Below are 25,200 nucleotides of genomic sequence, written 5' to 3' on the forward strand. Positions count from 1 at the left end.
AACCCCGAAGGCCCCGAGATGTGGCAAACACGTAGAGTTGCACGTTGGCAGTGGTGCAGGTCGTATCAGTCGTTATCTCTTTGCACCAGCCGCCATATTACTTTCTTATCTCGCTGTCTCGTTTCCTACTTCCAGGTCGTATCTTTCGCGCTATCGGACGGCGAACAGGCCCGTATACCCCAACAGCTACACCCCCACATGGAACGGTATCGCAGCCAACATCGCCCCACATACACATACGTGTGTTTATGTGGTAGAGATAACGCCCTGATTAATACCACGACATCGGAGAAAACTGGAGACCAAGGCGGCCCGCACGGCGTTTCAGATCGCTGAAACGTTCCTTGCTCGACTTATTGAAACTTGGCCCATCTTATCGCGGTTACAAGGAAAACGGTTCAGATTGCAAACTAGATATTTCACTAGTTGGAATCAGATTTCTGGTGTAAACACTAGAAAAGTTCAACGGTTTTATCGCGGATTGATGGTATCGCGGCCTATACATCCTGTTGTCTAGTCAGTAATCAATTTTGTGTTCTTCCACTTTCAGCATCTTCTAAAATTTTTGATTATTCACGTCCTGTTCGTCACTTCCTCAAATAACTACCCTTAAAAAATTCAAAATCTTTCACTTTCATACTCCACAAAGTATTGCAAAGTTTTTATCTTTCTCAATTATGTGAGAAACAACGAAGAGAAAGCAATAGTTTTTAGAACAGAATTTTATTTCGGAATGCTGAGAGAGTATTTTTGGTTACAATGAAATATGTATGTTTCAAAAAATGTACGACCAAGAGACGCTGTGAAAAACAAAAGATTTGAAAACGCATATCTTAACTTGAATAATCCGGCTGTAAATGTCAGTGTACGGCAGTTGTCATGAACGAAAATCAAAAATTGTTTGGGTTAAGAACGGTTCCTATACGAATGAGTCACCGTCACAAACATTTATGTGTAATAATCCAAAGCTACACCACAGGTTTTCGATATACATATGTATAAAAATAAATAATTTTTACTTCCTAATAGAATATAATATTACTACATATTTTGAATTGTTCTTTTCTATTTTTCAAAAATTATATCACAATTAATTAATTCTTTTTTGCAGCAAATAAAATGAAAGACTAATTTTACAAAGTGCTGCAACTGGCCTCCGTGGTGCCATTTAAGCTGTTAAAAATGATTGAAAGTGAATCAATCACTTTCTACTAATCATCTAGATCTTTTATTAATAATCCTGATTAGTAATCTGAATTATTTGATTTACTAAAGCAGGGGAAACCTGCAACTGAGTTATCATTGCACAACTCAACGGTGGGCGATCTCACACGGCAACAATTACAAATATGTACTCACTCAGGACACAAATGAAACACCTCAATTTTTACTTTTTATGGTAATTGCCACGCAAATGTATTGCATTATAGGAGGCTACGTGAGTGTTAATCACTTTTGTTATCCCATATTCATTTTTATGTAACGCCCCCATAGAGTACATTTTTTATTAGTGATGGTGCTGTTAACAAAATAACAAGATAAAAAATAGCCCACATTTCGATATAACTTCATAATGCCGGAAATGTTATCAGAATTTGCTCATCCCGGAAGAAAGGCATCTGTTACGACATTCTAAAATGTTTTTCAAAAAAAAAAAAAAACCTACACTTATGGAGTGAGACAGGGACATCACTAGTTCTCGTTAAAATTAATGAAAAAGCCAAATTGCGAAATTAATTAAATTATTCTAAACATAAAAACAAAAATTCTTGTTTAAAATAAAATAGTATCAAAGTTCTGCAAAATTTTTGTGTAATTTTTAAATTTTTTTAATGTACTTATACTCGTAAATTCTGAAATGAATACATATTATTATCAATGCATTTTCTTGCTTTTTTGTTTCAAGTGCATAGTAGATTGGAGAATTTAACATGATTAAAAAATGAGAAAGTAAAACAGTTACTGATTGTAATTTGGCGAAAAGTTGTAATTTCCCGGTGCGTTCATGTTTTGCCCGTGAAAATCTTAGTGGTTGGTAACTATAGCACCAGGTACGGGCAAACTCTTTGACGTCAAAGAAAGCAGCCCATTTTATTTCGGTTGAATGCGGTTCCGGGAGCGAGAAGTCGCGGTAAGATGTTCCGGCGAGTCCGGTCAAGTGGTGGGGAGGCGAGCCCGGAGCCGCCGTTACCGGTGTAGGTGCGCGCCTCTTACAAGTCTGGAAACAGCAAGCGAACAGCGACCGGAGAATACGATGTAAGATATGCATGTCTTCAGACAGACCACAGAATAGTTGGAGATGTGTAGATAAGGAGCAATGAGAATACTGTCCCGTGGTACATTCAGCGTTCCCGATAAGATAACAGTGTCGCTCCTCTCCTGCTCCTCCAGGACGGACCGTTCCTCCCGCAAACTTGAAGATAAGTTGCCCATATGAAAAGTTGCAGTTGAAGTGTGCTCTTGTTTCCGATAAAAATGCCAACTTTTATCTCGCGGCCTTGTTTACCGGCACCGTCGAACTTTTGAATAAAGCGCTGACCGACTGACATAACTCTGGGGCTTGTTCATCTCGAAAACTGTTATGAAGCCGATGCAAGACCGAGATAAATTATGGCGAGATTTAGGTCAGCAGATTAACGGCGAGATCGCAACGAGATGTTTGCGTAACCGCGGTGTATACCTGATGTTTTCGAGATATAAAAACGGACAGACTCTTCTGAAACACATAAAACGCCACATAAAACACAACTATAACACGACAAAATTACGTTGTTTTATGCGGCTGCTCTATTAAATATTCATGGGGGATTCACTGCATTCAAGCGACTGTGGCGACACTTTTACCTACCGCCAAAATACCTACACTTTGCGCTGGAGTGCGTTTATTTTAAAATAAAGTGACAACTTGAAAACAAACGTTTCCATTTGAGAAAAGTTGTTGTTCCGAGGAGTTGCAGAATCTCAGAATTTGTGTCAACATATTGCTGCAATCTAATCAAATAGATCTCATTTTGCATAAATGAGAATTGTTTTTCTACTGTTTTTTAAGGTCATCAATCATCATTCGTGAGACTTTGTCGTCTTATGTGAAGCTAAACTAGAATTCTCTATGAGCAATATTTTGGCACTTTCTTGTATTCTGGGCCAAGAATTCCTTTTTTGAAAAGGATTCAGTAGATTCCGATTTTGAGAAAAAAAGATAATCTTTAAAAGTCACAATCTGATGTGATCAGGTTCTTTATTGATCTCACTGTATTTGCTTCGTGGTTCATTTCGATGAACAGATGCAACAACAGCTTGCAGAATTTATCAGTGCTGCCTGCCTACACATCTATTGTGTAACGGTTTTTAATACAGAAAAGTGATTTTTCATTTAAACAAATTTGTCGTTTCCAATGAAACTATCTACGGTGATTTTAAACAAAAAAAAGTGGTACATAAGTCACTAGTTGTCTAAAAGCCATATAAGTCACTAGTGATCTAAAAACCACTTAAACGCGTGACTTATATGCCTTCTAACACACTAGTACCATAAATAACTGAATATTTATTTTAAAACATATTTAATCATAGAATACGTTGCTTAGTACATAGTTTTTTTATACTCACTGATTTATTCACATAAAGATTAGATTGCGTTTTAGGCTAATTATTTATACAGGATGTCCCAAAATTGGCGTACAAACTACTTACTACCTTATCGAGGATGCTTAAATGTATATGAAAAAAATATGGAAAAAATGTTTCCGACAAAAAAAACAATTATTTTTATTATTATTATTAACGGTAATATGTACAATGTAAACAAAGATATATTCGTACATTATTACCTTGCAATGTTACCGTAGTGGATTTAATTTTTTTCGACTTCCAAAGCTTCTAAATTCTCTATTACGCAGGATTAAATATTGGTAGTGAGTGATCTTGTACTTTGTGATAATATGTACGATTAGAGGTAGCTGTCCTGACAATTTCATACATACATATATTTCAAAATAATTGACGTGTTAAGTGCCACTTTCAAAGACCGCCAAATCAGCAAATAAGTCCAATAGAATTTTTTTAACATTTTTCTGACGTTTACGGTAATCTCTTCTACACCGTAGTGTACCGTTAGTACGCCCTTTTTGGGACACCCTGTATATTAAAAATGTAAAAAAATATTGCCTTAAGATTGTTATCTCAAATCATTGATAATTTACTTTTCCTCCTTCTAACTATAAAAACATGAAAATTGATTAGAAAATGTAATTGATTTGCACAATATGATGTCTAATCTATGAGATTGGAATCTTGTTATGAAATTTTAATTTAAGGTTTTAATTTAAAAAATAGTTATTTCTATTTGGTTTGAGATTATCAGAAATTGATCGTTTACTTATAAGATAAATTAATATCAGTCGTTTTTTTATTGTACCGAAAAGCAGTAAATAATTTGTTGCGATGTATTAGATTATGACAGATTTAATTAACAACTTATGAATCTCTCTAGGTTATTCCATTCAGATTCACCCTTTTAATTTGATCATTCAAAGTTATTTACCATATGTTTTTTAATAAAATACATTTTTTTCTTTTTCTCTGTGGCAAGAGCAGAATGATTTTATAAATAAAAATATCTTTGATCAGAGTGAAGATGTGAATTGTTATCAACACATAATATTCCTATTTTAACAAATTGTTTCCTGTTTTCACAAATCGTTCGTCTCCATTTCTATTACAAAAATTAACGAATCAAAAAATAATTTATGGATCATCTGGTATATTTAACTAAATTAACAGGAAATTGTTTAACGAAAAGTACTGAATAAAAATGATCCTTGATTAAAATTTATATCCTAATAATAATGACATTACGGTATTACGAATTAGTAATATAAAATTTAAATTTTATTTACGCTATCTGGTAGGAAATATGTTTCTAAATAGGTTTCTAAATTATAAGATTATCATTAAGAAAACATTAAGTATGTTTGGTCACTGGTTATGTTTAATAAAAGACTGTGTTTATTGAAAAAAAAATTACCAAAAGCTCTTTAAGTTAACGTTCCTGTTGTCGCCAAGAGTGACAACTGAAATTGTCTCAAGTCTTTTTAGCGCTTGTGTATTAAGATCAATGTTTAAAACCTCTTGGACAAAATAAAACTCGAAAGAACCTTCAACTAGAACTGGACACTTTTACAATTAGTAGTAGTAGTAGTGGAGTCAAAAAACACACAATTGGTGAGATTATAATTCTGGTTCCGATAAGGATGTGCTGTAAAACAATAACCGGCGGCAACAATAACCCAGATCATAAATATTCTAATCGATGGGTGTCAGACGGGTGCAGAGGATATCGTTAATAAACCGTGATGGTGGGAGAGCCGCTAAAATAAGAGCGAAAATGTGATCTATCTGTCATCGGTTTTAATGACATAATCAAAAGCTGAACGCGTTAACCTCTCCAAAGCTGGAAAAGGTAGATTCGACATGCGCCCTCTCCAGATGAATTTATCGCACATCAGCACCAATTTAGGTCGTAATTATTACGCCACAAAGATGGAATCACTCGCGGAAACTTTATGCAACGTCGGCAATTTCTTTGACTATCTCCGATCGGTATTAGCAATTCTTTTATGATCCATTTAAAGTGACCTTCCACTTGCCACAGAAGAATCGATTCGGTTCGTCGCAGCTCCGACTTCTTCCACGGGAAATGTTTGAACTGGGGTTATTTTGTGCTCCGAAGGGTTGTTATGTCATGTAGTGCACTGCATAGATTACACGATGTGCATGCTTGATAATTCGGTATTATACCTTGCATTCGGTTATAACGTCTTGGGCTGAATACCTCCGGCGACGAGACGCCCCCAACGTCGCTCTGATAACGGGCCAGCCATTGTCACGTGGCCCTTGTCTTCTTACCTGATACGCCAACTATATGGCTCCATTCAAATATTACTGCGTTTATATAACACCACTAAGTTTGATGGGTGTTTCTGTATTAAAATGTTTTATGTGGCGAGGACAGGGCACGTGAGACGAGGCTCTCCAAAAGTCTTGAGGCGCCATATTGGAAGTTGCACGGCGAGTTCGCACTCGTGCCCAACAACCATCGAACTTCAACGCCAAAGGACAAATAACACTGATTTCTTAATTATCACTTCAAGAGCAACTCTCACTGATGATTTAGAACTGACGAAGCCTTTTTGATAAGTTTCTCTGGAAATCTTTGAATACAAATTTGTACCTGTTGTATACTCGTTTTAATTGTTCTCCAGTTGTCCTTATTGCTTTGGGGGCAAAGTTCAAGGTTTTTTCGTTGAAAGAGGGCGATACTGGGCGTAGGTTGGTGGGTGTGAGTTGAGCCCAACGGCAAATAAAGTCCGAGCGCGAAACCTTTATCGGCCATTTTTTGTTAGTTATTTAGTTTGTGAAAAATATCGAATTAATAGTGTATAATCATATCGGTCACGCCATCGCGCCGTAAAATTATGAAACATGATCGTCTACAAACCGGCCCCGTAGCGGGAGAATTCGTGTGTGTAAAAAAGTTTGGTGGCACCGTCCGTCGAGGCATTGTCCGCGGCACTCTAATAAACATTTCTGCTCATAACTGATAACGCGGCATTGATGAATATAAATAAGGCGGTGGCGGCAACGTTATCGCAGCAGTGCATTGGGGGTCGGGGGGCGGCGTCCCCGAGCGGACTCGAGCTAAGGATATTTAGATATTCTAATAGTGGCGGCGCTCGCTGATAACATGTATGGTAGTGCTGGCCTGGCGCGATAAGCGCCGCGACGGAGAGGTCTGCTGCTGATAAAGACGCTCTTCGTCGCTGTTCTGTTTCTCCGACGCGATAACGGCAGATATCGGCCGCGCCGCAGAAATAATAAGGCAGCCGGAATAAATGCGGCCTTCCTGCACTCTCCCACCGACGTCTACCCAACACCCACTAATCTCCAACCATAATAATTGAATTAGTGCGCCACTGTCGGATTGGAATAACATCCACCGGGACAAACCGGGGATTGTCATGCAAAATTCTACAGGTTCCATCAGCCCGTGCATAAATTTTAACACGTTTGTTCTTTTTCGCTGGAAGAGTAATGGCGGCGGGGTAAACTGGGTCGCACAGGGAAATGATAAGATAACACCAAGTTCGTATCTGGGGTAGGAGTGATCAACATCTTGCGGTCTCCATCACAGGGTTATTGTCTTATCTGTGAACTAGTTTACCTCGATGCGGCGGTAAAATACAAAAAAAATATAACAATGTTCACTATTCCTTCAATTAAAAGATTAAGAGATTAACTATCTGGAATACTCTATCACTTCTTTTGTTATCTCTTAACGGAGAATCGCCAGATTACACATTTCCATGTTTCTTCTTGGAAAAAGAACTGTTTGCTGCTAACCAATAATTTTATTTTCCGATTTCAGAGTTTGCCACTGCATAACGTCTCTGTGCATTTCATTCTTGTTAACTCTCTTATCTGCAGATATTTTTTACACAGTGTGCTACACATTTCATTTGCTTTTCTTGACGTCCTTGTGCTATTTTTCTTCTTATCACCCTTTATTTATTGGCATTCTTGAATATTTATGTTTGTCGTAGACCAACCCGTTTTGTCCTAATTGCTTTTGTTAATATAATATACATATTTACCGTGTAAAATTTGTTTGAGCCTTAATATCTTTCGTTCTAACTTAACTTTTTGTATTCACAATTTTTTCTTTTTCTACTTTGATCAAATGGATGTACTTACTTACAGAAAGCTAATAATATTTTTAAAATTTGTTTATTCTAGTTTCTTCAAGACTGCACCAAGCAGCGTTAGTCTCAGTTTGCTAACATTTGCACCCTTAAATTAAGCTCAAAACTTTTTACATTTCTAAAAACATGAAATGGATGCTAGAAGTAGACAAAAGTTCTACAACACACAGTAAGTACGAGTAGGTAAGTGATTAAGAAAGTGAATTAGGGACAATAAAACACAGTAAGAGAATAATCAGAAAAAAAAAAGTAAAGCGGAGTAACATTTCTACCTATTTGGGAACAAACAAGATATCTATTAGATACTACAGACGCGAATGTATTAAGATAATTAAAAGAATGCATTAAAATTCACAAGTGACAAAATAGACATGACAATTGGACCACGAGTGTCAACGAGTGGTCCAACATGTCCTGTGCAAAAAAATAGCCATTTTGCTACGAGTTTCATACAAGATTTTTTTCTAATTTAGTTACGAAAAGCACACATTCTAATTAAAATCCTGTTTAAATCTGCTATTTCAATAATTTTCCGGGATAATAATACTAATGTCACTTTTTAATACTAGTGATAATATAATGTCACTTTTTAACACTAGTGATATGTAATATAATGTCACTTTTTTGACTAGTTATTTTTCGTAACTGAATTAGAAAAAAAAATGTATACATACAACCAAAGAAGGAAATATAAAACAAAACAGAAACTTTGTAAAGAAAGAAATGAAAAACAGAAAAAGATGAGATAACAACGATTATACTAGTAAGGCCAAAGTGCTGTCAAATTTGAAAATACAGATACCATTTTATAACGAAAGAATTGTCCATATATAACAATAAAAATAATAAAATAATTTCGAAGAGATGCTATAAATCATTTTAAATAAAACCTCAATGGAACGAGAGGTAGAATGTAATAAAAATGGTTGCACTAGAAAACAGGAGTACAGTCTGCAATCAGAAAGGAAAAAAAGAAAAAACGTAAAAGAAAAAAGAAATGGTGCTGATATAGAAAGAAAAGCACAAAGTATGTTAACAAAAAGAAATAACATAACTGAAAAAGTGTCACAGAGTATTAAGAAAAACATGATTCCACAAGTAAGTAAAGAGGGAATCATAAATTAGCTGATGAGGTACTGAAGTATTTAGAGATAAAAATAAGAATATAAAATCTAAATGAGAAAATAAATGTTCGAAGGGGAAGAAAAAAATTAGGTAAACTGTGTAATAAAAAAACAAAAAGTATGTAATAGAATCTAGTTAAGAAAGCATTTTAGATTGGTAAAAGGGGAGAGAAATGGAATGATTATTATAGATGCATGTTTTTTATTCTCCTTTTATTTTCTCAAAACTGTTTTAAGGTTATGTTAATCTGGGTATATGTATTTGAAAATGTGCTTTGCAGCATCGTCCACACCATTTATAATTAAATATTGTACCTGTTCATCATAACAGATATTATAAAGGGGGCACGGCATCGAGGCCGGATTTGTTTATCATTATGGATATTCATATCAAGTAATGATAATTCTTTTGAAAGCACTATTTTTATATTATCATTTATTTAATGCTATACGCCCACCATTTACACGACATCCTCGACGGTATTTGTTCGTGTGACATTACGGAGGCGATCACCCATCTAAACACAGACTGCGCGCCGACGTTGCTTAACGTCACGGATCGAATGAGTATTATTATTATTTAAAAAAAAGAATGCACGTATATTCAGAAAGACAGAAGCAGGAGATAAACGATCAAAAGGATGAAAGCAGTAGAGTGTATAATTAAGAAAGCAGAATATAAATATCTGGAAAACTATTGCCAGGACAATGTATGAAGAGAAAAAAGCTACAGTCACGAAGGATAATCATTCAATGAGGGACAACCAGAACCAGAAAAGACTCAAGTAAGTGAAGTGAGAGGACAGAGGAGTAGTACTCTTCTGGCTATTCATGATTAGCCTTTACCACATGTGCTAGCATGGATCATCTTTGAAGCTTAAAAGCGTACGCTAATGGTAATTGATGTTTATAAGATAAGCAGTGTTCTAAAACTTCAAAATGATTGCTATTGATGAATATTTGTTATCAGTTTCAAATCATGACTTATACGAGTACATTTAGTTATATCAATATTTGTGTAAATTATACGCAATAGTTGAAAGAACTAAAATATGTGATAATCTCGCTGATCTACTTCTTATGTAGCATGTGACACTTAAAAAAGTATGACATTGCAGAATATAATAATTATATCTTAGAAATCAGTCACAAGACAATGAGATCTTTCGATTCCAGCTAATTCGTCGTACGAATCGAAGTTGTAAACGATAACATTATAGTGTACAGTGTACTCACTTTCTGAAACATTTTCCAAGATTATCCTGCGATAAGCCGTGAGTCAGATCAGTTATCGCAGAAAAAAAATCTGACGTAATCCTTTGTAATTTTTCTCAAACCGTCCTGGCTGGGGTGAGAAACAAAGGCACGCTTTATTATCTAATGTTTCCTGGGCGTGTTATCGCGTGGCTGTAGAAAAATCGCCGTATTCATAATTCATAAAGTATAATATGTGATAGAGGGATCGGGAGGATGTTCAGGCCATCTACTTATTCGCCGAAGAACATATAGCCAGTACACATAAGAACCGATACGAGGCTTATCACGGGCCGTGTGTATAAACGTGTTTGGAATCACTTAGTTCCGACACATAAAGAACAATACCCAGAATACATCATTAGAGATTCGGGTCGTGTCTTAAGCGAAGCGATCGCTATGCTCGTAACTCTGCTGCTCGATGCACTTCCCTTCTCAGACCGGGCGACGACTGCCGTTTCTTGCATTGTACACTTGGCCGTTTCCATTACCGGCTGATTGATTTAAAATCTACGGTTCTAATTGCCAAGTCTCGAAATGTGGAGATTGTCTTGTCAAACGAGATACCAGATCAACGGATTCAAATTGACTCTACTGTTGAAGCTTACGGTTTAAGACTGCCACCTGCAACTGCATAATGCACTCATGCACTGATACTTTATGAATATGATTTTGCACAGAATTAACAATGTCAACAAAGCGTCTGCTGTTTTGTTCAATACCCATTAAAGGTCAATTTGTTCTAGTACTTCACGTAAAATAAGATACACTCTAGCAGGATTCCATAACCCACTTAGGCTAGAGTATCCCTTTCCACCAAGAAGGTTATACTTAAAATCTAAGCCTTTGAGTATACACTGGTGGTGGATTAGGTAGTGAATTTTTAGAGAGTGTTGTGTTCCTTTCCAGTTAAAGAAGTTGTCTTAATTTGCTTTAAAATTCAAGCTAAAACATTTTATTCTATATTCTGTATATAGATATACTAGCAGCATTTACAATCCACATAGCCTTCTATAGCTAGGAGGTTAATCTAGTTGTAAGCCTTTTAGTACGCATTCTTCTAAAAACAGTTGATTGTTCTTCAACTCTTATGGAGCCCCACTGATCAAAAAGACGCGATGCAGGTATACTATATCTTGGTACACATAAAAATTTAAAGCTTATCTCTTGGGCTTAGACATACATTTCCCTCTTTACATGTACACTTGATTTAAAAAAAATACCGTACAGCTAATATTTCCCCATGCAATGTTAGCTTTGTTTTCATGGTTACATTAATGTGACAAAAGCCCGAATCATCACTAAACTAGAAGGAAGGTAGCGTGTTGCCTAGAAACAGTTTATAACGGGCCATTTACATTAGGAAAATATTACAAAAATCGCTCTAAGCACTTGTACGCTATTTTTTGAAATCAAGTGTATCTAATCTAAAGCACTGTAGTTGTAGTTCCATTGTTCCACTTCAAGTTCTGATGTACCACAGGGTCCAATGCTCCGTCCTCTACATTTTCTGATTTCGTATCGTTGATTTATGTTTTTGAAAAGTGAAATCTGATCTGATATAAATCTGATTTATTAAATTAAATCCGATTGTTTCTGAAATGTTTGATAATAAGGCCAAATGAAATTAACTGATTGGTTAATCACTCGATCATAAAAATCTATAAGACGGATGTAGAAAAAACGAGCAGTTGGAGAGTTTTCTGTAAACAACTATCGACGAAACCATCTTAATTGAAAAAAATCCATGATGGGGACGTTGAACATTCACGGTAAGTAGGCTGGAACATGTGTTCAGCGTCGCAGCTCTGGTGAATTTCGTGGAATATCAGATAATAAGGGTGTGACCTAAAATGTATCACGGACCCCGGACAACAGGTGGTCCCCGTTCTTTCATATTTTCTTTTTTAAGCTGAATCATGAGAAAGTAAAACTGACCTTACGCAGGTCGAACGATGTGAAAGTCGTCAACATAACAATTCTAACGCAAAACAAGTGGGAATAAATCAACTGGGCGAAGAATGATTGAAGGGTTCTGCATGAGTAAAGTTGCGAACTGCACCGACAGTGACAACGCGATTTGGTCACTTCTCTGCAAGTTGAACTTTGACCTTTCGTTGTGTGGGGTTGTCACTTTATATCGATCTATAAAAATAATTACAAACATGCTTCTCAGAATTTCATTGAAAGCGTTTCCACTAATAGTGCTGTGAAAATACTGAACCACAAACGCAGCCTTGGGGTACGCTTGAACTGGACAAAAGACATGTGGTATTGTCGGTTTGTTAGTTTTTCTACGGCGTGCTGGAAAACTAGTAGCAAATAAAATCGTTAGGCGGTTCAAGGTTAATTGGAAAAGCATGTTTTGTTATTAATGATGTTGTCTGATAAAATCGATCCTTATCTTGATTCATACCAATTAAAGTCTAATCCCCGTTAGTGACATCGAAATGACATAATTATCACACGTCTCTCACATGTGCGCACGTTCAATGTGATTTCTTGCTTGACACAATAAGTACCAACAGAACGACCTCTCAAGGTTGAAGAGTTCAATTTGTTCGCTGTGTCGGAGCCAATGTCAATCGAGATTTTCATTTACTTCATGTAATTTAAACGCAAGAAGAAAGATACGTATAGACGTATCTTTCCAATTTCTTTTCGCAGGTATGTCGTGACAGCTGTAACCTAATGGTAATTGCCGTGTAACATGTAAAGACTTATCTTTGCATCGGGTGATACTCAAATCCTTGTCCTCCTTTTGTTCTTTATGCGTTCTTCAGCCAATTAAAAAATTACGAAGAATAAAACTTTTGATTTAAAAATCTAAGTTTGTCAGATCAATTTTACAAAATATCAAAATCTATTAATTAGTTGTCAAAATACCATTTGTAAAGGTCTAGATCAGTAAGACCACAAACTGCTACGACTATTTTTTGCATGAGTTGGTGATTTTTGAAACACTGTTTGAGTAATACGTCTTGATTGTACGAGCAGTACTACTTCGTATCCTAATGAAAATCTTAAGTAGAACCTAGCCTAACGTAATTATAGTCATTAAGACTGCGTCTATGATAATTATCAAAAGCTTTCTAAAGATTAATCAATTAACTTGATTTATGTAGATATCAATAAACCATTAAAGTTTTAAGGTAGGGTCCTTATCAAAATCACCGTCTCTTGATACACTCAAAACATTAATCCCCTAGTCAAGTGAAAAATGAAATTCTTCAAGCATCACAAGATAGTGTGTTTCTTGAAGTGCGCACCTCCGCATCTCCGGAGAGTAAAATTTGAAAGTCGCAAGTTTTGTTCCTTATTAGAATTCGATTTGGACGGTTACTACGTGACAATAATTAGTCTGCATCAAAGACGAGGATATCGTTCCGAGGCGGGAACACGGCTCGCTTGTATCTCCCTCTCCGTCCAGAAGAGATACCACGAGCACCAGGCTCCGCTAATGCGATCCACAGATAACAATGTACTCAACTCTGGAACTTTTATAAATCTGACAGGCGATAAGTCAATGTATTTACATGAGCCACTCGGTTACGCCACCCCTTCGCCGCCGCCTCCGCGTCTTATCCGCCACGACGTGAGGGAGCGATCGACCAGATTCCGCCAGACAGTGACAACTTGGCAGGCGTCCTTTGTGGCTCGGGAAAAATGAGCGGTATTGAATATTTATGATTCAACTTTTGGAGCGTTTCAGGGATTATCTCGTCTTTTTTCGGAGGCGGTTTGGGGATTACTGAGAGCAGAAGGTCCGCCGCCGCCGCGAGACCGTCTCCCACAGTCGACGACTCCCTACTATCTGATTCTGTTGCTGTTAATTCGCCGTGAGACTCCGATCGGGAGATAAACAACGCCGTTGAGATATGCATATTGTGATTGTTGTTGAGATCCGGTGTTGCTGCTCCTCGTTCGGAGACCTCTGCCATGCACAATACGTTGTACGTAGGTATATACGCAATTCCTTATCAGACACGGGATCGTTGGAGTACGAAAACCACCCAAGCAGGCGACTTATCTTTTTACAAGTTTAACATACAAACTGTATGTCAAGGAGAAATTTACAGTCAAAACCGTCGAACCTGCTCCGGGATAAATTATTTATGATTTTTTTTTCTACACAATTATTTATTCGAATTTACAACGATGATATATCGTTAAATATTGATATTTGATGGGTTTATCGCATCTAACATCGCTTTATTGCATGCAGATAGGCAAAGCATACAACAGTTCCGTTGACACAAGATAAAACACTCGCCGTCTATCTTGTTTATGAGAAAATTTTACGACGAATACGTCTGACAAACTTAAATCATCTTGTAATACCTTTTTTAACCGACCAAAGTCGAACGGGCACCAGGTGTTGCTGTAGATACAAAAATCGCCGATAAATCAATTTATCTGAACATAATATTTGTTTAACTTTTACATTTTACATGTCAAACAGCTCCAACCCTCTTTTATTTTTTGTCACCAACTGATAATGCTCAAAATATTAAACGTTTTTAAAACAAAAATTATAAGTTTATTACTCCATTTTTTTTTTTTGGTTTTCCTCTTTTGTCAATTGTCAATTTCTCAAAACTATTTCATATTTACGTTACTTTGACATTTAATAGAGACAGGAAATAGTTTTGAGACACAGTGAAATACAATTGACAAAAGAGGAAAACCAAAAGAAAAACACTGTATATTTGTGGCAAGATGAAGAGAGAGCACACTCTGCAACTTACTGTCTAGACCTAGAACACAATGGTGTTCAGATATTACACCAATTGAACTTCCATGTAATATCATGGTTCACATCGGGATAAGTGTTGAACCACTCAATTTTTTTGTTTGTCCACATTTTAAGCAATCTGATTTGTATAAATATAACTCACGAGTAACGATAAACAAGTTTGAGCGGCAAGACTTAAAATCTTGCATGTTTTCAAAGATAAGATTAAAAGTGGATATGTTTGTTGTAGTGAGAAGGACATTTAAATTTTGTAACAGAAACATAAACCTTTGGGGACTTGTTAAAATATTGCAACATTTTTGGTAAGATTGATCAAAATTAAATATGCTTTTCCCATTTAAATCAAACATTCTATATGCTTTTAGATTCTCGACGTCTGGTAACAACGAACAATTATTATTATTTGATCAGCACCGAAACTCTAAAGCCAGATAAATACCGTTATGACCAATAATTTAACAACTTTCTTTATCCAATTATCGAAGTGTCGAAATCTGATAAATAATAAACTAGTAAACTTAAGGACTATAATTATGTATACTTAAGGATAACAATGTTTACTTCTATTTAGAAACACATTAGAACAACTAATTAATTGGTAATTATTTATTGTTTTTTAATTTTTTAGTAGTACCTCGACGTCAGGTAAAAATATTCCGCAAGTTCAAAATTTTATATTGTATTACAGAGAAAATTGCAAAAAACCCCATATACAGGGTGTAATCGAAATACACGGAATAATTTTAACCACGAGCTTCTTTATGTAGAACTCGGAAAAAATATTTAAAAAATATCTGTACAGTGTTGCCACATTTTTAGTAATATAAATCTCTCTAAGATCATACAGACGCATAAAAAAACCGTTTGATTACGATTTCGCGTTAATGTTGAAATGGGAAATTGCTGTGTAAGATTTTTTGACGATTTTTTGGAACATCCTGTATAATTAAAATTCACCCAAATGAAAAATAAATTTTGTAGATGAAGTACTGTGCAGTATTAATGAGAAGAGTAACACCGTTAATGAAGCATTTTGCCTCATACACCTGACTGAACGCTGATAAAGTATGGAATATGTTATAACATATAATTTCTTTAACTTTTGTTCAATATTCTTCCTCGTTCATTTTTTTTATAACCAACAACAAGCTGTTAAGCATCGTATCTTCTGATTTAGTTTTCCAAGGAGTATGTATATTATTTTGTAGTAGCTTAAGGAGAAAAAATACAAAAGCAAATGTTGTCTTGTTAATGTAGATAAAATCAAAGCAAAAATATTCCTAACTGAAATAAAAATATGGAACATTTTATTTGTTTTGACATAGATTCCAATTAGTCGTCATTAAAACTCATTTAGTCTGTGGTTAATTTTTTATTGTTATTTTTTTTACAGTCATTATGGAATTTTTAAATAATTATCCCGATAATATCTGGAAAATTTGATTTGGTTAAATTAACTTTGATATCTTTTAGAAGTTATGCTCACCGATTTTGACTAATTAATAATTCATTTATTTATTTACTTTATTCATGTAACATTAATTACAATAAGCATTTGCCTGTAATTTTTACCCGTAGGTAGGTACCTACTGATAAACAGTAATATTCTGTGATCCACTTTTTTACCAACACCCCCATTGTAGACATTTATTATCAAAGATAATTGATAGTCCTGTCTACACAACATATTGCTCACATTTGCGAATGTGTAATTTAATAACATCGGTATCATCCGACTACATGACAATGAAATCCTTTCCCTCTTTTTAATGAAACACCCATGTCAATACCGCAATCCCGATCGAATTAAACAATTTTATTAGTCCGCGCGACCAGTTGGAAACACGAATCTGATGTCACCGCTTGCAAAACAACCACACCATCGCTAATCCAAGTGAAATGAGAAGAATTGAAATAATTTTGCCGTCACCTCCGATTTTGTGTGAGATTGTGTGTAAAAGGAGTCAGGTGTTAAATTTTTGTGTTTGGACCCTACGTTTAATTTCACAGCCTCCGAACATACCTACATATAATTATCGTTTTATCAAAAACCAATCTGGCAACGGTTCGGCTTAAATGCATGTCCATATGATAAATCCGTTTCGAATCAGATAAGGCGAAAATAAATATAGCGTCGGTGGTAATTTGGTATGTATGGGAACACGCCGTATATTACGCGGGAACACACGTCGGCCAGGTTGCGGAGCTAAAACGTTACGTTATCTATCGGCAGAACTGTAATCAGAATTACATGAAGAGACCGCGCATGGAGACCACAATGATTTATTATTTTTATCTGGCGTTTAGAAAAAAGTGCTGCAGATTACCTGGGCCCCTAATGATCTGCCATTAGTGGCTTCCAGACTCGGCTCCGGTCGAACGTTCAAAAACTTCAGATATACTCTTCCGATTCACACATCCGAATGTGTATAAACATCGATTACTTTACTTCCCCTGAATTTTCAGGTGATCAGTGGCTCGTAAATTGCGCTCCGTCAAATTTTCTGCTCCACACTTCAACAGTTCCTGAATGCACAACGATCTTGCTCAATAAAGGCTCTTCTGCCTCGTTCTTCCTTTAAAACATTCAGTTTGCTTTCATTTCTAAAGACACCAAGTTCATTTTCTCTAAAATCGTTTTAATTCGATTTTTTCCTTTAATTGAAGTTTTTGATAGTTCTGATAAGCATATCAAACACACACTAGATTGAACTGCAAAATCCCAGGGTTAGACAATATCAAATAAGTCTTCCTTATGTGAGGAGATAGAGTTGTTCAAAGAGGAAATCATGAATTGCTAATCTGTAGTCATTTTCGCAAGATGAAAAGCAGTTATAAACAGGTAATTATAATTAAAACCATACTGTTTATGTAGATTTATGTTTGATTATGAATTATGTATTATTTATTTTTTTATTATGTATTTTTTATAGCACATTTGAATATTACAACAATTAAAAAGAAATTAAATAAGATCCTGAATCATCTATGGTGTCACCAAAAAATGTCTTATCAAGTTGGGTTGAATAAAAAATGTTGTGTACACCTTGGCCGCGAAATCGTTTAACATCCTCGAGATTGTTTCCTCGGCCGCAAGTGGCCTCGGCGACAATTTTTCTCTCGGTACGTTAAGGAAAGATTTCCCGGCCTTGATATACAAATAACTATTAAAGCGAATGTCAAAATGTCTTATTAAGTTATTACGTAAAAATTTAAATTAGAGGTGCTTACGCAGGTAATGACAATAATCTAGTAAGACTAAATAAATATTGTTTATCGGGGCAAAATGAAATGCTCGACGTTAATGATAAGAGATTTTTAAAGTCGGGGTTTAAAAAAAAAGATTTTACATATCTTTCAAATGTTAACAAAAAATAATACGCGATAAGGTAATCTTAAGAATTTTAAACTTCCAGTAAATTACAAACACTATGAATAGATATTTACAAATACGACAACAACCGATTAGAATATTTGCTTTTAATATTTAAATTTTGGAGTCACTCCAAATATGTATTTAAAATCTTTTGAAAAGAGGCAGAAAGCAGAAATTTCCAAAATAAAAAATTGTTGATAAAATTTTAACGTTTTTGGCGAACCAGAAAGATAAAAGACCTAAGCAACAAAAACTAGGATATCACAGACGTTAATTTTCGCAGTGGGCCGATAAGTGACAAATGTTGATGGGTTATCGATTGCAATATATTCACCCAGCAAAAAACCAACAGATAACTCCGACGCAACCACCATGGCAGTTAGCAGGAAAAAGTCATTATCATCAAAACAACCGATCCAAACAAAAATTAAAAAAGCAATTGCTGATTAGCAACGTTATCTGGTCGATGATCAGCTTTAATATTTTTGTGAGTTGTAGATAATCTCGCTTGATGAGGAGATCTCTTGAAACCATGCAGTACGGGGATGATATCTGGTAAAGTTTGGTAAATCTGTCCCGGTGCATCTTTTCGGTAATGACAAATGCAGCAGTGTCGATAAATTGCTGCAGATACGAAACACGAACCGTCAAGATTTATAGAGTTGTGAGGTATTTGCGGCAGAATGTATAAATCAGTCGGTAAAGAAGCGAGTGTAAGAACCGGCAGAGCGTGATTCACATTACCGACCGAGTTGGCGTGATATAGGAAGGAACGTCTCTCGTAATCATTTTTGCTATGCCATTGTGATATGATATATATACCCCGGTCTATCTGATTGCGCTTATCATTGTCTGCGGGGTGTTATTACCGCACCTCACACGCTCCGCCGCCGACGACCGCCGTCCCGACGCGCTCCAGAAAAAGACAGCGACAGTGCGCCGCGACGATTATTACGTACTCACATAAGCGGGCTTTTTTGTCGGGCGCTCCTTTCGCTGGATATAAATTTGTTAACTGCAATTTATCCTTGTCGAGCGGCGGTAAAAAGGACTTCATTTGCGGGGAAAAAGTGCGAACGGGCGCGGACGCTCTTCCCCGATCCGAACGACTACCAAAACAAACAGATAAACTCGATAAAGGCGCGAGGAAAGAGAAACGCAATTTGCCGAGTCAATATATGTACAAATAATGAGGGAAGATTAGAGTGTTTGCGGAGCTAGAGTCGCACATGGCGCTTTCTGCGAACTGGAGGTAGGTCCACTTACCATTCTTTCTGATCCTGGCGCGCTTGTAAGAACCGGACCCCAAGTACCGGTTCATTAGAAGCTTGGTCGGACCGGTCTGCCATTGGCCGTAGGTTTCAACTAGCATGGTGGAGGATGCTTTAACTTGCGATTTCCCGTTCTGGAGTCGACCTTTCGATGTGGAAAATCATGTAGAACATCCAAGCTGCGTTTGATGCAAAGTCTACTCATAGCCGAAACTAGTTGGAAAATATTAACTCCACTACTAAAGCGTTCTAACCGATACCTCAGCTTTATATAAGTTTCTTATCGAAACGATAAAGTGATAAGATATAGGTATTTGGAGTTAAGATGCGAACTACTAACGGATCCAAACCGATTCTCTCACGCTCTACAAAAGGCGCTATACCAATTAGGTCCAACTCCAAAAAAGAAAATCGCAGCTTCTAATAAAGCCGTCCAGTCGTTGGGCTTTCCGGGAATTAGAATAATTAGGGTGGTTTATTTGAAATTTCCTCGTAACTGTGGCGGTATATTTTTATATTATCGAGTTTTTAATCTCGCCGTTCCGTGAATGCGGACTCATATGAACCAGGGGTGTAAATAGGGTTGGCCGCTGATAAGCTGATAGGAATGTAATTCCCTTTGATAACGGCAACCTTGGGAACGACCGACAACTGCCCCATTAAAGCAAATATCATCCTAACATTACGTAGAAGAGGCGATTAAAAAACGCGCCTTTATAATTAATTTTACGAGGAATGCGCGGGAAAAATTGTCGAAGCAATTGAAGGATGGTGATGGGAATTTAATCACATTTTGAAAGTGTGTCCTCGTCTGATGTTTAAGATTAAAAGTTTCCATCAGATAAGATAAAGAGGTAATTATAAAACACCAAGTAAATAAATAATAAAGCGATCTTGTTAGTCTGCCGCCAGAGGGCTTGGACTGACAAGCAGAAACGGATAGAGGCCTAATGGTCTTTTTATGGAATTGGGTGTCGGTTGTTTTTGCACTTCGCACTCTTGGCCCTACAGTTCTTCCCGCGTTAAAAAGATAATTGAACAATTCGCTATCAGGACATCTAAATTTAGTCCACGAGATACTAATCCGGCAAAAACTAGAAAAGCTGATAACGACTACGATATTGTCACAACTTTTACTATCGCAATCAATAAGTGTATTATTAATAAAATTTATTCAATAGTAATCTTTGGCACGAGAAAAATAGATTAATCACAGTTGTCTGCATAAAATAGAACAAATTGTTAAATAACAAATTAATTTTTCAGTAAGATCATATCACAGTTGACATCTTTAATAGACTTATTTTTTATAAAAAAAATATTTAGAAAAGAGAGGTTTTACAAGACTGATTTAATTACGTTATGTTTACGTTAATTTTATTAAAGCAAATAGTGCTAAATAAACAAATACAAAATATCTTTCGCAATGTGGATTTTGCAAATTCGCTCCGTTGGGAATTAAGCAAAAAGTGGTATAAATTCTTAGATTGTTTTTTTCAAATAATAGCATTTGATAGATTAAATTAATACTGGCGATAAAATGTAAAAAATTTAAAATTGTGTCTTCTTGTATATCTTATAGCAAGCACACTTGTCGTTGTCTTTCAATAAAAACAGTTTATTCCGTCTTCACTGGTTGTGTCTTGTTTTTATAAATTTTTGAAGAATTGGTTCTGGTAGTGATTTTCAGGAAATATCTCCAAAATATTCTCAAATAGGTTAAAACGGCATAATTGAATTTGTTACTAAAAAAATATCTAGAAGAAGTATAAACCGGGATGTGATTTATCCAAAAAATTATGAGAAGAAATGTTAACAACCAAAAAAAAGAAAGGTTAAAATCGTATTCCATCATGTCAAGAACAAAGCTGGCCATCTGGAATTAATTTTAATGATATTGTACGATTAATACTAATCGTATAATAAATAATAAACTTATTACAATAATAATTATTAATTAATTGTATTATTAATTACATATAATTGTTAATTGTAATTGTAACAAATATCGGGTGTTCATTTAAATTTATCCTCAAAGTAGGCGTTGAAGAGTCGATTGTGAACGCACCACGGATTACAGATCACGGATCAGCTAACCTCACTTTTTGCGTTCTTTGTGTTTTTACACTGCAGAATGACGAGTTATGCGTTCACAATCGACTCTTCAACGCAAACTTGGAGAATAAATTTAAATGAACACCGATGATACGGGGTCATTATAAATGATTGTCTCATCGCAGAAGGCGTTGGTGACGTAGTTGAATGTGCCCCAAGTTTTATAACATGAGTGAGACTAGCCGATAGGTAGCGCTGCGGGCGGTAGTGTAAATTTGTCTACTAGTTTGCCTAACGTTGCGAAGCTAGCGGCACATCCCAAATTTGTGTGGGTTTTCAACGCCAACTGCAATACTACAAAAAATCTTATTTCAAATTACTTATGTTTGTACCGGGTGAGTTGAGTTTTATCGTCAGTGGGAAAACATCCACTTTTAATCAATTTAAAATTTTCAAAAAATTCAGGAATGATTGTGTATCACTCTAGAACAGTCTGTAAAAATTTCAAAATTTTTAATAAAACAGGTAAAGATTTTGTTTTAATTCAATAACTGATACATTAATTTACATAATTTTTCACTGAGAGTCCTTTCAAACATTCAGGAAAAATTTGGTGTCATTGAAATCATGAAAACATCACCGGTTTTTGAAATAAATGTAATTTGATATTAAAGCCTAAAATTTAGCTATGATTTATTATTAAATTGGGCGGTCAGTTCCACAAAAGAAGTTGACGTAGGTTATTTATGATACCCTTTAGGGACTTAAGAATTACTAGAAAAGTGGTCAACAGATGTTCCCAACAATGAGATATTTATTTATGACACTGCAGTTGTAAATCTTGGTCATTTTTCGCTCTTAATGTTAAAATTGGAATAATTCAAAAACGAATAATTTTCTTTTGATGCGAATTTCGTAAATGTGTTCTTTGAATTAATTGTGAATTATGAGCGTGTACGAAAAAAAAATTTTTTTTGCTCAATTTTTTAATTTTATGGCTCTGAATTAAGTGATAAGTGAAAATTGATTACACACATTTGAAGTCTTATATCAAAGGAATGTAACCCTAAAGTTTCTTAATTTTTACTATTTTTTTAATAGGGTTAATCGTGCTGACGATAAAACTCATCTCACGCGGTATTTTTACTTCCTAGGAAGAATATACCATACTTTCCACCCTAAAACGAGGGAAGGAACCACTTTTTGTGGGAGAAGTAGAATAACAGAATAGTGAACCTCTGAAGTACGGAGATTTCGATAAATAATTAATTATAAAGAATTTCCGTGAACAGTTTTGGGAAGTAACAATGTTGTAATTAAAACAAAATGATAGCAGATGAGCGAAATTTTGGAAAATAATTACATATTTTGTTGTAGCAACCTTTATACATACTTACGGAATATACTCATTTTAGGAAACACTGGATCAACGTACCTGAAACAATACATAAAAATTAGTAAACAAACAACTACATATATCAATTAATACAAAAAATATAAAAATGTGTGTCACGAGTTGCAAATATCTAATCTAAATCTAGAAAATTTTCGATAAATATTAAAGATACGTATCGAGCCATTTGTTTTCTTTAAAAAAAACACAGTAGACACTGACATCGTTTCTTTTAATGTACCAGAACATATTTTTTGAAATAAAATAAAGTCTACGAAGATGCTGCTGCGCATTAATTTTTGATATTTTTTTGTAGGCGTTCATTATAATTAATGCTTTAGGTAGCTTCCAATCGCCACAAAAACATATTCCATATTAGTTTTTATCTGTTCTGAGATCATATCTCGATCAGAACAGATGGCACATGCAATATGCACTTCTCGTTTTAATCGCCCCCATCTTATTATGTGATATGGCAGTCTTCAATTAACTTATATCAATACATCAGTTCTGCCAATCATCGAAGTAAATGAGCGTCCTTTTTGCTGAGAGAATTCGCGAAACCTTGATGTGGAATTGGCTTAGTGGGGCAACCATTTCGAGAAGTTGCCTCATTGTGATCACAAATCCGTGATCAATTTTTTCGCAAATTAATATCGTAAGCCGGTATTGAAATCAAACGGAAGTCTCAATCAGGATTTTAGGAAAAATTCATCAACAGCAAGATAACGTCATATTCATTATTCCCATCCCACTCATAGTACACACACATGCTGATAACAATCGAAGATTTGCTAATAGATGATAAGGCGAAAAACAATGGCGTTCGAGAGAAGACAAACAATAATAAAAATGAGCTCAGAGATATTTCTAACGCGATTATTATTTATCGAGTTGTGCTAAGGTCTGGTGTGGATCTGTGGCTGGGGCCGGGTCTCTGGAGTGTTAATGGAAGGCCAGACTGTCCGATAAAGATCGCATATTTCTTTATCGTGCGTAGAGGGCGAACCAAACAAAAACACTGGTTGAATTCTCACACTCACTGGCTCGTCCATCATGGTCAAATTAACACGGCTTCACGCTGCCTCCTTATACCTTTTTAATATCACGTTTTGGGAAAACGACGGTATCTATCGGCCTAAATCACCGTCATCAGTCCGGACCTCGACCGGCCTTGTTTATTTTAATGTTTACGGGTTCATAATTTGGTCGAACCAGTTCCATAGATGTTATCGCACCATGTAGGTGGCTTGTACCTCGAAGACCGTTCTTGGCTTCGATATTATTGCCTTAATGTCCCAACAAATTGAAAATGGCTCTTTTAAGAACTATAAACTTACAGGCAAAGCGCCCCGGCCTATCACACACGAAACTACCACTTCTTCTACTCGGCCGACTTTTTTGTCAGCAAAAGAAGCAGTGCTTAGATAGAACTGGCTTAATGTGTTGCGAGTGGGTTGTCTAAAGTCGCCCTACATTTCCGTGACATAACATAACCTTGTTCCTGTTGTCTCTTGTGTTTTTCAATTTCGTTTCGTTAGTTGTTTTTTCAGTTGTTACCCAAAAATTTACCTTTTTAGGACCACACTTGTGTTTGTGATTGAGCCAAATTTGCCTGATTATTCTTCAACTCGATCGATCAACAGCAACATTTTTTTTTGTCAAAATGGGGTCCACCGAAGAATACATTTACCATTGAATTTAATTTCCGGAACTGTCTTGGGAAATTTCGTGAAAAAATCCCTGATATTGCTGTAATTGGGATAAATTTTGTAAACATGCTCAGTTAAGTGTTAAAATTATTCCGTGAAGGGGACAGCATTAAGACGAAACGAACCCCGGACACTGTTAAAAATGTTAGGCAAAGAATGGTGACTCTCATACCTCTTTAAAAGAAGATTTTTACAACAAGTGAAGAAATTGTTAAGAAAGATCTGATGTTCCACGAAATTCAGCCACCAGATTATGAACGAGATTGAGAACGACTTATTGTTACTGTTATTCAGACAATCAACAACGATTTCTGGATAACTTAGCAGTGAAGATGATCCGATATTATATATATTTTCGTCTAGTTGAAAAATATAATCGAGCAAAAACTGGTTAAACGTGAACAATATCTTTTGCTTTCTAGAATGGCTCATTAATTCAGATCCTTTGATATAAATTTTGAGAGCTGTCCTTCAGATGGTTCAATCTTCAACAATTGCT

The 25,200-nt window shown here is 35.7% G+C and overlaps 1 protein-coding gene across 5 annotated transcripts in view; it reads right to left on the reverse strand.

Moving 5' to 3' along the window:
* The window catches only part of ush (Zinc finger protein ush), a 180,377-nt gene that overhangs the window by 19,729 nt on the left and 135,448 nt on the right, over nucleotides 1–25,200 (reverse strand). The window contains exon 1 of one of the 5 annotated variants that reach the window (XM_069046738.1): nucleotides 19,537–19,794. The exons of the other annotated variants lie outside the window; for them this stretch is intronic. Coding sequence (XP_068902839.1) covers nucleotides 19,537–19,642 — 106 coding nt within the window. The 5' untranslated portion in view covers nucleotides 19,643–19,794. Of the gene's footprint in view, nucleotides 1–19,536; nucleotides 19,795–25,200 lie in introns of those variants that run through there. 5 annotated transcript variants of the gene reach the window in all.

This window comes from Tenebrio molitor, chromosome 5 (genome assembly GCF_963966145.1).
Source record: "Tenebrio molitor chromosome 5, icTenMoli1.1, whole genome shotgun sequence".
Lineage (NCBI taxonomy): Eukaryota > Metazoa > Arthropoda > Insecta > Coleoptera > Tenebrionidae > Tenebrio > Tenebrio molitor.